General features: G+C 44.5%; 1 protein-coding gene across 1 annotated transcript in view; it reads left to right on the plus strand.

Annotated features, from left to right (window-relative positions):
• Positions 1-14677, plus strand: part of LOC308706376 (carbonic anhydrase 4-like) — a gene marked incomplete at its 5' end in the record, with an annotated part of 57665 nt that overhangs the window by 18836 nt on the left and 24152 nt on the right. Inside the window, 3 exons of the mRNA XM_081391970.1 lie at positions 8236-8308; positions 8456-8482; positions 8614-8784. Of these exons, the coding sequence (XP_081248096.1) occupies positions 8236-8308; positions 8456-8482; positions 8614-8784 (271 nt within the window). The remainder of the gene's footprint in view (positions 1-8235; positions 8309-8455; positions 8483-8613; positions 8785-14677) is intronic.

Here is a 14677-nt window from a genome sequence, read left to right on the forward strand (position 1 = left end):
ACGGTACGGGACAGTACGGTACGGTTCGGGTCTGTTAACCATGATCTGGCTAGCGTTTCCACTGCCAACAGTATACTTGATAGGCGTGGTGTTTCGATCGACGTCATTTTCGCGCGAAGAAGAACATAGTAAACTACAATGGATGACATGCAGCAGATCTTGTTCTTGCTCCTCGACATGTTTGTCACAAGAAGACAAGCGCCGACATTAGGCTTTTCTCAATATCAAGTACGCAAAGTTTGTACTTGCCATGTGCGACTCCTACATGCAAATGGTACAGCGCGTTCTTAAAAGCGTCGCTGATACACCGGTTATCTCGGTTACTCTGTCTGTACATTTTAAGCAACAATAAAACGAAATATGTTATAAAACACCACTCTGCCTCTTTTCGTTTTCATTTAAATAAATTAAACATTATAGGGACACAAATGTGGTTCATGCGCAACGCATATTGATTATTCACTGCACGTTATACGTTATAACGAAACGAAATATAAACACAACCCTAACGTTACCTCTTTTCGTTTAAAAAAATAAATAAAATAAACATATTCCAGGCAATATATGCATTTGTACAAATGTTGCAATAAACATCAGTGATAATCTTGTAATAAAAAATGACAAGAAACCATATTTCTTTTTGTAAAATTTCAGTTTTATCAATAATAGCCTATATAAAAGTTTAAGTAAAGTACAAGAAGCTATACAATAAGAAATAAAGCAAACAATTCAGTCAAATATCCAAATGCAGCGCTCTAACATTACAAGTAGTTAAACACAAATAACATTAATATAAAACTAAACTTAGCCCTCAGCCAAAACGATTGACAGGGAACTCATTATATATTCACGAGACCAAAGATCGTCCGTTAGGTCTACACAAAACGAATTATATCTTATGTTTAACCACTACCGTCGGAGTCCGCGACGAACGCCGAGGCAAGGCTCATCCAGCCGGGAAACATGAGCGCCGAGCGCCCGCTGAACGCATGGAACTCACAACCGGGGGAAAAAAAATCATCTTTATAAATAAACCACAGATTTGAGCTTTAAACAACTACATTCTCGCCTGAAAAACTCTTAAAATTACATTTCGTGATACAGTAACAGTAGTATTATATTAAACTGTATATTAAAAAATGGCGCTTCTTATGTTGTCATTCCTCTTGTAGCACGCGCAAGTGACGATTCTCTGTCAACCAATCAACGTCCTGCAGTGAGTCTAGCTCCACCTTTTAGTACCGTTCCACTGTGCTAGGTACCCCAATGGAAGGGTACCTAAAAAGTGGTACGGTACGGTTCGGCATTTTGGTACCATTCACAACTTTTGATAGTGGAAACGCAAATAAACGCGTACCGTTCCGTACCGTACCGTACCGTACCGCTCAGTGGAAACGAGGCATTACTGCGCATCTGCGAAAGTGACACAAGGATGTGCCAAAAAACTGACGGAGAAAAAGAAGTGATTGACAGACAGAGTGTAGAGAGTGACAGACAGAGTGTAGAGAGTGACAGACAGAGTGTAGTACAGAGTAGTAGACAGAGTAAAAATGAAGCGAAGCTAGCAAGCGGTGCTGAATACACAAACAGAGCAAGACGAGTCTAAACGCGAAAATTTTAAGTTTCGAAGTTACCCAAGCGGCTCAAATAAAAGAAATAAGTGAAAAGACGCTGATAAGTATTTGGGAACGCTGCCAAAGATGACAAACTTTTTTACGGCTACTGTTGGGGATAGGCTACAGATCAGGAACAACAACGTCCAACGCACAGAAAAATCGTGAAGCAAAGAGGACACGGAGATCGACAGACAAAACTGAGCAGTTTACTTATGAATCATGATATTTAAAAAAAATCTCAGCTCTCAGATTCTGTCAATTCTATTACGAAATTCAAACAATAAATACCGTTTTGCCGTTTTAATGTGACGTGACAGATTCCTATAGCGGCATGTGAACTGATCATCTCTAGCTAATAGTTAATAAACACGAATTAACAATGTTGAAAGATACAGTCTAACTCACCGAAATGTATATTCCTCATTCATTATATCGATCAATAAGTGTTTTTCAACCGCGGAAAGAGATAAAACAGCTGGAGAACAATCTCACATAACATTTACCTCAGGAAAGCCATTGCTAGAAAAAGAGCTATAGAGAGTATTTGGCTAAATATGTGTATATTAGGCTACTTATTTTAACCTTAAATTATACCAGCTGATAGGGCTTTTTTTTCTTGAGAAAAAGTAACGCCTATCTTGTGAAACGTTACCTAATATTTATCCAAATGAGTCAATATTGAATCAAATCACAAGAATTAAATCGAAATGGTTAAATTTGTCAAGCAAAAAAAAAAAAAAAAAAAAAAAAAAAAAAAAAAAAATAAAAACATAGCTTACCAGAAATTGTACCATGTTGTAACATGTTTCTGTTTAGGAGTAAAGAAGTGTATGCAGGGTTTGAAGGGGACGTTTTTTCTCCTCTCTAAACTTTACTTCCCCGTAGATTAGCTTTACCTGCCTATCCACCATTCAGTCAGTACATATTTTTTTCGTTCTCTTTTAAAGATTGGATGGGGAGGGGCCCATACCATCCTTCGCCTTGGGCCCCCGATTTGCTAAATCCGCCACTGAACGAGATTTCGGCTTGATTTTTCAAAGCCGATTGGTCAAGCAAATCTGAGCATGTGACGTCATCAGCTGTTGTCGCTCAGGTCAGGGTCTGTTCAACAAAATAATAGTCCTTTACTATGGCTACAGATTCTTAAACTGTACAGGGCATGTCCGGGCTTTCTTCTGTGCAACTTTACGCGTTTCACAGAAATATTTACATCAGAAATATTAATTAGTCTGCCACCAGCCTGTTTTATTTAGCTGTGTGTGGTGAAGCTGCGCTTGACAGCGCCGAGCGGGAGAGGCTCACTGACCAATGTTCAGGCAGCAGTCAGAACTTTTCTTTTAGACGCTCCGTTTTGCCACTATACGGTGTACATTTTAGGACATCGTCAGACCTCAGTCATACAATGACAAGGCGTCATGCCTCAGACTAAAAGGCTTCAGTCACAGGACAAAACGGCATCGTGCCTCAGACTAAAAGGCTTCAGGTCTCAGAAAAAATTACGTCAGGTGTCAGGTCTGGTGCAATTAGACATCGGACAAAACGGACTCAGATTAAAAGTTATCAGACAAAAAGACATCAGCCGAAAAGTTATCAGACAAAAAACAACAAACACAAATCCATGCAATTGGGTGATGACAAATTTAAAATAAAGATAGGCTTTAATATTAAACAAAAATTCAGTTTAAAGAAAAGCTTCCTACAAAACAAAACAAAAATCATGTCTCCCGATAGGCCTATAACCTATTGCAAATCCAATCTTACTCATGCTATTCACTTTTCGTTATCAACATGGGAAAAATAACATTATATTGGGACGACGTGTGTATCAGGCGTCTTATTAGGTGACGTACTGAGGGACGACATGTGTATCAGGCGTCTTATTAGGCAACGTGCCTGGTTCAGACGTTATTATTTTTTTTATACATTTCTCACGTACGCCGTCGCCACGTCGCCGTAAGGTATACGTTACTACTGTGACGCCGCCGTGACGCCGCCGCCAGTCTGTCGTCTGACGTCTCTATCAATCCCATTCAAAAATAGACACGGACTGACGGCGACGGAAGGGTAGACTGCTCCTTCGCCTTCTTCAGGGTAGACTTAGAAAAGGCATGATCTACCCGCCATACTAGTGGACCACCAGGACCAGCATAAACAAGCCTGGAACAACCAGCCTGATTTTGTCAGCAGGGATGAGCTTGATGACTTTTTAATTTTGAACATACCCAGTTATAAAACTGTGTGCACACTTATGCAAAAAAATAAATAGTTTTTTTCTGTAATGCTTTTTTGGTTTTCAGTGTCATTGCATATGTTGTTATTTTAACATTTAAAGGTGCAAATGTTCTGATATGATTTATCTTTGCTTAATTTTTAACACAAGACTTTTAAATCCACTGAGGGGCTTTTTTCCCCTAGGAAGTAAGCCGTTTTCTGAAAAGGACATTGAAGACTTCCGAAGCAATACTATGGGCCCTTTCATACACCCTGCGCAATGTGCCACCAGGTGCGACCCAAGTGTTTTTTTTGCTAGTTTCAGCCTGACGCAGTTTTCATTTTCCCGTCCTGCGCCACGTTGTTTAAATAGCAAATGCATTTGCGCCCATCTGTACGCCCATGGGCTGCTAGTCTGAAAACGATGTGTGTTCTGGCGCATTGTTTGCGAGTTGCTATTTTGAGAAAACTGAAATAAACTGCGCAATTGGCTTAAATAGCATCTAATAAATATTTGCATTATACCTAGTGTATCTCTTTAATGCTATTTTCACTAAGTGTAAAGAAAATCACATAGCGTGTAAAGTGTCTAACACAGGTGGATAAAGAAGAAAGCTTTACTTTTGTCTCCTTTGAGCTCGATGTGAATGTGGGGTCATTTATCACACATTTTCATCTTGTAGCAGTTGCTCAGTGGGTGTTTTGAGCAAATCACTTCACTGATTGGCTGATAGCTTCACAAGAATGCGAACAGTCCCAAACCCTTTATTAGAGCCTATTTTGAGCTGTGACGTAAAAGGCAGCAGACAGAGAAAATATAGGTCCATTTTAAATTGTAAAAAATCTGTATAAAATTATGAAATATTTGCAATATATATCGGTTTCTTGCAACAACAAAAAAAGTATTTCATCAGAAGACACAAATACTTTCGATCACACAAGGGTCCAATTCTCACAACTAACTATTAACTATGACTTCTGCCTCAATAAACTCCAAATTACTGCTTATTAATAGTTAGTAAGGTAGTTGTTAAGTTTATGTTTTGGTGGATTAAGGGATGTAGAATATGATCATGCCGAATAAGGCATTAATAATAAGCCCATATATTAGAAATATGCATGCTAATAAGCAGCATCTAGTGAGAATTGGACCCTAAACTAAACTGTTATCATACTTTTAAATGGTTGTGAAAGATGCTTTCAGGACTAAATGGTGGGAGTTATAGCAGGGGTTAATGGGACCATGCTAAGCAGAAAACTCAATCAGGTAAGAGAAGGCAGTGCCATACAAGATAGCTAACAGAGAGTGTATGTAAGATTTAAAATAGTCATACATTTCAAAAGAACCTGTAGTCGATAAGTCAAGAGACTGAAACAGATAAAAGAGTTAGAGACTGAAACTGATCAAAGAGTTAGATACAGAGACTGAAACAGATCAAACTATTAGATACAATGACTCAGAGATCATGTGTTACGCTTGTGACAATGCATGCAGGTAAGAATTTTTCTTTCCCCCTTTTCATCCTGCCATTTTCTGTTCTGTATATCTGCATGACTAAAACTGGCAAAATGAGATAAATGTATTCAGATTTGAATAATGAATAAAAAGAAATTAACCTTACAGTAGCTTACTGATTAAAAAAAAAAAAATCAGAATACACAGCTTTTGACTGGATGGCTGGTGTTTTAAGACAAGCAGGGGCTGGTAACTTGAGTGAGCCTGCATTTCTGGCTTTATTATTCTTTCTTTTTTTAGGAGTTTAGTTTCATAGACCATCCTATCATCAGTCTGGACATGAATCGAATTGAAATTAAGACACCCGTCAGATTTGCCTACAGGTGGGACACATTTGCATTATGGAATGTTTTGCCTATCCTTAAAATTAGCAGCTGTAATTACTGCAAAAGGATTGTGATCACAGTAATAATGACAATGTGGTTCCTTTCTTGAAAAATTAAACCTTTTGTAAATGAATACACTCGTTATACTATAGCACCTTTGTATCTCAGGTATCTCATACAGCTCATACCAAAGTCAAAAGTGGTAATTGAACTTTAGATGAATGCTGGAGCCTGTATGTATGCCCAAAGTTTTCTTACGATCTGCTTACGCACCACTAACGGATTTACTTTCATTTTGTTCTAAAAATCTTACATAAGATCTTTGTAAGATCTCCTGCCCTGGCACTGCCTTCTCTCTTATCTGACTTTTACCTGTATTTTATTGTTACCTCTTAAGGTTTTTCTGGTTTGCATGGTCCCATTAACCCCGGATATATCATGACTTCCACCATCTGGTTCTGGAAGCATCTTTCACCACTGACATCCATTCAAAAGTATCTGTCCATAGACTGTAAAAAATATGGACAAAGCGTCTGTGACGTCACCCATAGACTTTCTGAAGAACTGTTTTGAGGCCGTTTATGGGGGGTATGGGCGGCGCCATCTTGAAAAATTTTGGGAAATCCAAACCCGCCCACCTTCTGGCCAATCCATATATGGGTAAAAAGAGAATTTCTCTCTATGGCTCTGGTCCGGGCTAACGTGAGCTGTTTTTGTGTTATTATGTGGTAGCTTTATGTAGAATGCTAAATCCCGCTGCTATAATCTCAAGTTGCGTCAATGGGCAGAGAAGAAAGACTGCGAAATTTAAAAATACTACTGTTATTGTGTCATGAAATGTAGTTTTAAGAGTATAAAAAATTTTGATCTGATGGTTTCGGAGTTGTGTGATCCAAGGGATCACCGGGCGCTCAGCGCTATGTATCCCGCCTGGAACAGCCTTACCTCGGCTAGTGTTGCTGACGTTTGCCGCTGGTTGATGTCTCTAGTCTAGTGGAGTGGTTAAACATGGGATATAATTTGTCTTGTGTAGGCTATATCTAACGGACGATCTTTGATCTCATTAATCTATAATTTGTTCCCCTGGCAAATCGTTTTATGGCTTCTTATACCTTTTAGGCTAGCCTACTTATACTTTCATAATGGCTGTCTAAGCTATCTAAAAAACACACTAACAATGAGAAATGTTTAATTTCACAAACTATAGCTTTGGTTAAATACTAGTATATGAAACGTAAGTTAAAATACATAACTGTTGCAGTGCCACTGCCCACAAACATTGATGCTAAATAGTGCTCACTTACGTGAAATAGTAGTGGAATGTCACTTAGCTGCTACCAGAAAAACTGGAGCGAAGTCCTCCTACAGTGTCGGTTAGTGCAGTTTATAGCAGAGCAACCCATTTTTATGGATAAAGGATACAGAGGTGGTATGATGTGTTGTGTCAGATCATGGCCGAGACGTCAAATGTCAGGAATTCTACTCAGCGCAGCCTATGTTCAGCTGTCAATCAAAGTTAACCACACCCTTATTTGTCATACATTTTATATCTAAATACGATGTAAAATAAGGAGTTAGAAAAAAATTCACCCCCCTCACAGTTGTCAGGCACTCGGAACCTATCGAAAAATACAATAAAAGTCCATGGGACCAACCTGTAAAAACATGAATTTATGCTGTGAAAACGGACATTTTAACATGGGGTCTATTTGCTCCCTTTTGAGACCTGCCCCTAGCGGATTTTCAATGTATTGCAGTTTTTCGCACTTGCGAGGCTTCATTTTTCAGATTAGAATGTTGCCCCTTGGTTTATTCTGATGATATTTTATCAGAACAAATAAATAAAATATCTGATGATATTTTATGATGATATTATTCAGATTTGTGCTAGAAACACAGATGTTTCATTATTTTGTACAGATATTTTGAATTTAAAATGGATCTTTTATCACAGTGGCACAAATTCGGAATCGCATCGTAAAATTTTCTCATATCTACCGTAGACTGTAGACTGCTTTGATGGGCAAAAACGAATGACCAATTATGTGTTAAAATGAGAAGCATCAAAAAATGAACAATAAAGAGTTTAAGTGAAAACATTTAAACGGACAAGTAGGATAGCAAATCAACTGATGTAATTAATCTGATCATTCCCGAGATTGCAAAACCGTGGTTTCTTCCGTCATTGGAGAACGGTTGGAGAACGTGACCGAAGTGATGCTGGAAGATAGAACAAACGCAACCAGATAAATGAAGTGGCTTATTGACTGCTTTTCAAAAGTAAAAGATAAATGATACTGGGATCACATGCGTTTGAGCGGAATGTAGCTTTCAGGGATGAAACGCATGAAAGTGTTGAAGTGTCACACCCACTACAGGTGAGCTGAGAAGAGTATTAAAGGAGGGGAAGACATTCATTTTCAGCATACCGACAGGTGAATCAAGAAGAAGATGTAAGACCATAACTACCCATTTCTTTCGTTTCTCGTATCAAATTTAATTAACTTAAGGTTAAATTCTGTTAGCAGCATTGATTTCCATTGTAATGATTTCTTGTTTGATTTAGATGATTGTCTTGCTGGTAACTTTCCTTGCTGCTCTCCTGTGTCCCTCCGTCTACGGCGAGGGCTCCTCAGTGGGTGAGTAACTCAAGTTCAACTTCATTTACTCCTAAAAAGGACTACTCCTATTAAAATAGACACTAAAGGCGCTTGAAACTTTTTTTGATGGAAATTCTGCTGTTTCATTGGTTATATTTATTAATGCTTTCCTTTAAACCAAAACAGAATGGTGCTATCACAAGCCAACATGCAGTAAGTGTGATTTATTATATTATCAAATATTCCACTTTATAAAAGTTAATATAGGCTAAATCTTATTATAAAATGTTATATATTTAAAACGTGTTCTGAAGTATATTTTTTTTATCCCTAATTTGTAATAGATTTTACCACCTGGTCTCATATTGCTCCACAATCCTGCAGTGGATCCAGGCAATCTCCCATTAATATCGTGACTGCAAGTGTTCAGCGAAATCCTAACCTGACCTCATTTAACTTCACTGGTTTTGATGACAACTCCACCTTAATGTCAATCGTTAACTCCGGCGAATCTGGTAAGGAGCACGGAGCATTAGGAACCTTGATTTAAAAAAAAAAAAAAAAAAAAAAAAAAAAAAAAAATATATATATATATATATATATATATATATATATATATATAGGATTTGTTCGTCTTTAAAAAATATAGTTGCTGCTACATTTATTTAGCAAATTTTTTCAAATGGGCTTCCGAATGAGGAATATAGGAGGATCTTTGTTGACATCTTTGTACGCATGCGCGAGTGGTTGTGTGGCAACAAATCAAACAGTATTGCGGGCTGTAAAGACGCGACGAGCACTTTCAAGAGAGTTAGCGGGCAAAATCCACAATATATAAGCACTTTAACATCTGAAGACCGGAGGAGGTTTGGAGAGAAGCTCAAAATTTGTATTGGTGACAAAATCGAAGTTATTTCAAAGCCCATATGAGATCTCCGCTGACTGTGCGTGCAACTCCCCAAACAGACGAGGCATTTATACTTGACGCAACTGTTTTGTTTTAGACTGAACACCAGACCATACAACTGATTTAGACGCGCAAACTGGGTGATGATGAGATGTACTAATATCCGTCTGCTCGGGCAGATTCGGCTCAAAGTCGTGCATCTGCGGATGCGGAGGCGCGCGCGCTAAGCCGAATCTGCCCGAGCAGACGGATATTAGTTCTCTTACGAGAGGTTCTCTCGTATTGCGTAGTTGCTTACGCTACGGGAAAGCCTTTCTTTCTCGAGATACTGAAGCCAAAAATTATCCTAATTTTTATAATCTTGTCAACGCAGTGCGGCAGCCTGCAGACCTAGGGCAAGCTTACTAGCGTGCCCATTGGCTGCCCTGCGGCAACTGCAGCAGCCTACCGCTGAGCCCTTGGCGTGACGTCACGACCAATGAGCGCGCTTGGCGCGCTTAATGCGTCACAGCCCGCGAAAAGGGGTGTGGCTTAGCGTATATAAACAGGGCTCGGAGGCTGCTTCTCTGATTTCTGTCTTTTCAGCGAAGCTCTACGCATCGCTGCTCTCTGAGGAAGCCGCCGTCGAATCAAGCGACCAGCACGCCGAGGATCTCAGCCTGAGGACGCCGGCCGCCTTCGCCGCCTTCAGCTTTCCCTGCCTGCTTCGCTATCCGGCGAATATATCCTTTTACTGCTCTGTGTTGTATGTGTTTGTGTGTTCGCCCCGCGACACACTTTGCATCTAAAAGAGCGCGAGGCGTTGTTGCAAATGCCTCGCTCATCCTGTGGCTCGTGCAGAGCCGCGCTCAGCGACGGAGACCGCCACGTAATCTGCGCTCTCTGCCTGGGTTTCGACCACGCAGCCCGCGCCCTTCACGGGCGGCTGCGAACAGTGTGAGGACTTGCCGATGTCGACCCTGCGGGCTCGACTCGCCATGTTTCACGATCCTCCACCTTCTCCGGCTGCCTCTTCCGGGCCGCGTAAGAAAAAAACGCCGCTCTCAAAGGCCTTCCGAGCCGGTGGTTATAGCTGAGCGCTCGCCGGAGCCCCTCCCGCGAGCCTCGCTCTCTCCTTCTCCCCCGCCCTTCACCGACGCGCAGCGGCCGGCCTCTGCCCGCACTGCCGTCGCCTCAGGCGATGAAGCAGACCAGCAGGTTACTCCCCTCTGTCAAGCCGCGCAAACGGCGCCGCTCACAAGGGATGTCAGAACGGACGGTCACGGGCTATAGCTTCCTTTACGTTACAAGGAAGCTACCCCCCCCGGATGACGCACGCCCTCTCCCCCTCTGTTCGAGCCGCGCAAGGCGCCGCTCACAAGGGATGTCAGAAGTAGACGGTCACGGGCTGGCTTCCTTTACGTTATAAGAAAGCTACCCCGCGTCTCGGTCGCGCGCGTCACTCTCCGGCCACCTCCGTTTCTCACACATTTCTCAGTCCCCTCCTAGCTCAGGCGACTAGAAATATCTATATTGCAGTAAACGAGCCTGTTATACACGCACGCCTGCAAACAAACGATGTCACAGCACATAATGACATCTTCCCGCTCTCTCTCCCTTTGTTCGAGCCGCGCAACTGCGCCGTTCTCAAGGGATATCAGAGCGGACGTCACGAGCACCGGCGAAAGGAGGAAGAGAGAGTGTTTTCGTCCCGCTTAGGCCGGACTTCCTCCAATCCTCGCATATTTCTCAGTCCCCTCTAAGTTCAGGCGGCTGGAAATACTATTATTGCAGTAAACGAGCCTGTTGTAATACACGCGCGCCTGCAAACAACCGCTCGGTCATATGCTCGCACTGACTGGAAGCTCATGTGTGCCCCTGTGGCTCAGTGGCAGAACATTAGACTTCCGCACCAGATACCCGTGTTCGAATCCGGCTCTGGCAGCAGAAAAACTTTTTTCTGCTTGCTTCTCTCGAGCTCGCGGCCAGCTTTCTTACATACAGAAAGCAAACCCGCATCTCACGGGATACATATTTCTCAGTCCCCTCTAAGTTCAGGCGGCTGGAAATACTAATACTGCAGTAAACGGGCCTGTTTTAATACACGCGCGCCTGCAAACAAACGCCGAAACGAAACACGACGCTCGGTCATATGCTCGCACTGACCGGAAGTTCATGTGTGCCCCTGTGGCTCAGTGGCAGAACATTAGGCTTCCGCACCAGAGACCCGTGTTCGAATCCGGCTCTGGCAGCAGAAAAAACTTTTTTCTGCTGTCTTCTCCGAGCTCGCGGCCAGCTTTCTTACATACAGAAAGCAAACCCGCATCTCACGGGATACATATTTCTCAGTCCCCTCTAAGTTAGGCGGCTGGAAATACTAATGCTGCAGTAAACGGGCCTGTTTTAATACACGCGCGCCTGCAAACAAACGCCGAAACACGACGCTCGGTCATATGCTCGCACCAACTGGAAGCTCATGTGTGCCCCTGTGGCTCAGTGGCAGAATTTTACGCTTCTGCACTGGAGAACCGTGTTCAAATCCGGCTCTGGCGGCAGAAAATATTTTTTCTGCTGTCTTCTCCGAGCTCGCGGCCAGCTTTCTTACATACAGAAAGCGAACCCGCATCTCACAGGATGGTGCTTGAGTATTTATGAGCGTCTAAACATATGAGCCATCAAAGCATTTGCTCTATAACGCCGATGGTGTTACAAGTGTAGAAAATGTGCCCACTCCCATGTGCTCACTGCTACACACAAACACGGTCCCCATGGTAACGCGTTCAGAGCGCTCTCTCATAAAGCGGTCACACGCCGCTCGAGTAATAAGTGTAGTAAATGTGCCCACAACTCTGTGCTCACATCTACCTGTAACTCGCTCTGCCACTCGGTTACCCCGGGCAACAGCGGCTCAAGCCGAGGGTGTTATAAGTGTAGAAAATGTGCCCACTCCCATGTGCTCACTGCTTCACACAAACATGGTCCCCATGGTAACGCGCATAGAGCGCTCTCTCATAAAGCGGACACAAGCCGCTCGAGTACTAAGTGTAGTAAATGTGCCCACAACTTTGTGCTCACACCTACCCGCTGCTCGCTCTGCCATTCAGTTACCTCGGGTCGCACACCCTCTAAGCTCCCAAACTCTGGCCGTGTCATAAGTGTAAACTCTGCGCCCGCTCAGGTGCACGCGCACTCACTTTTAGACATTACAATCCCCACGCCGCTTTCGCGCCAGGGGTGTTTGTCAGCAAATCGCGCTCCATCCTCTGGGACCGAGCTACCGAACGCTGTACAGCCGGCCAATACTGTTTACCAGCCCCCGTGTTCGAGCACCAGCGGCGCGCACGCCGCTCCATCCTCTCTGATACAGGTTCCCCAATCCCGCGCAGCGCGGCGATCTGAACCCAGAGACCATTCGACCCCTAGCTATGCATGCGGAAGCATGGGAAGCTATTCAGGGCGCGTCAGAATGGGTGCTGAGTACTATAAAACACGGCTATTCGCTTCAATTCGCTCGTCGCCCTCCGCGCTTTCTAGCACAGACGGAGACGAAAGTGAGTTCAGAAGCTGCGCACCTGCTTCAAGCCGAAATAGCGAAGCTACTGCGCAAAAGGGCTATAGAACAGGTTCATCCTTCTCTAAGCGAGTCGAGCCTTTACAGCCGCTACTTCCTCGTACCCAAGAAGGACGGAGCGTTAAGACCTATTTTAGATCTGAGACATCTGAACAAAGCCCTCATGAGACGGCCGTTCAAAATGATCACAACCAGAAAAATCCTCGCGCAGATTTGCCCAGGAGACTGGTTTATCTCTCTCGATCTAAAAGACGCATATTTTCAGATCCAGATAACTCCCCGTCACAGGCCATTCTTGAGATTCGCCTTCAACGGTCGAGTATATCAGTACACAATCCTGCCCTTCGGCCTGTCTTTGGCACCCCGTACATTACGAAATGCATGGACACGGCTCTCGCTCCCCTGAGAAAACAGGGAATGCGAATACTGAATTATCTGGACGATTGGCTTATTCTAGCGCTGTCAGAGACGGAACTTGTGTCTCACGGAACAGCGCTTCTCAGCCATCTGGAGGATCTGGGTCTCTCGGTCACTGACCAAGAGCTCGCTATCGCCCCGTCAGTCAATTTCCTTCTTGGAATAGAACTGGACTCGGTGGCTATGACGGCCAGACTGTCGGAGCAGCGCGCGCGCCGCATCCGCCTCCTCGCCGCATCCCTCCAAATAGGCAGCCGGGTTCCGCTGAGGACATTCCAGCGTATCCTGGGGCATATTGCCTCAGCTGCAGCAGCGCTCCAGCTGGGCTTACTGCGCATGCGCCCGCTTAAACGCTGGCTGAAAGCGCGCGTGCCCCACCGAGCCTGGGCGGCCGGCGGCTTGTGAGTCAGAGTGAATCAGAGCTGCTTTTCAGCCCTGCAGCCCTGGCTGGCAGCCGAATGGTATCACACAGGAGTGACTATGGGAGTGATTTCACACCGGAAAGTTGTCTCGACAGACGCTTCCAACCTAGATTGGGGAGCGCTCTTCGAAGGCAGACCGGTCTATGGCCGCTGGTCAGACCAGGAGAATCTCCTACACATAAACTGTCTAGAGATGCTCGCGGTCGAGAAAGCTCTCAAACACTTCCTCCCATTCCTCCACGGTCACCATGTTCTAGTCCGCACGGACAATACATCGGTAGTGGCCTATGTGAATCGCCAGGGCGGTGTCAGATCAGACGCTCTGCACCCTGGCGGAACGCCTCCTCGTGTGGGCTCAGCACTCTCTGCGCTCGCTGAGAGCCGCGCATGTGCCTGGCCACCTGAACGAGGGCCCCGACAGACTGTCCAGGGACAGCGTTCCCCCTGGGGAGTGGTCTCAACACCCCCAAACAGTCCAGTCACTGTGGCGCCGTTTCGGCAAAGCGAAAGTCGACCTTTTGCGTCAAAAGACAACGCTCATTGCCCAGAGTTCTTCTCGAAGAACGAGGACGCGCTGGCCCAGACCCGGCCCAGCGGCCCGCTGTTTGCTTTTCCCCTGGTCTCTCTGCTGCCTCAGGTCATCAAGAGAATCAGGGAAGCGCGCCACACAGTGCTCCTCTTAGCCCCATACTGGGAGAACCAAGCTTGGTTCCCGGATCTAATACAGCTGGCAGACTCAGCCCCCTGGCCGATACCGGTGAAGAGAGACCTTTTCTCTCAAGCCCGCGGCTCGATATGGCATCCCCATCCAGAGCGCTGTCTCTGCATGCGTGGAGCCTCAACGATTACACGCTGATCTGCCAGACGGGGTCATGAACACGATCATACAATCTAGAGCCCCCTCTACGAGGCGGCTCTACATGTCGAAATGGTCAGTGTTTAACAGATGGTGCACTGCTAAGGGGCTCGATCCACAGACATGTGGGGTATCGCGAGTACTGTGTTTCCTTCAAGAGTTACTGGACGCGGGCAGGTCCCCCTCCACGCTCAAAGTCTATGTCACGGCCATTTCAGCGCTCTCTGTTCAGAGCTGGGCCGCGCATTAGGAAGGA

Source organism: Scardinius erythrophthalmus (genome assembly GCF_964197995.2).
Source record: "Scardinius erythrophthalmus genome assembly, chromosome: 18".
NCBI classification, from domain to species: Eukaryota; Metazoa; Chordata; class Actinopteri; order Cypriniformes; family Leuciscidae; genus Scardinius; species Scardinius erythrophthalmus.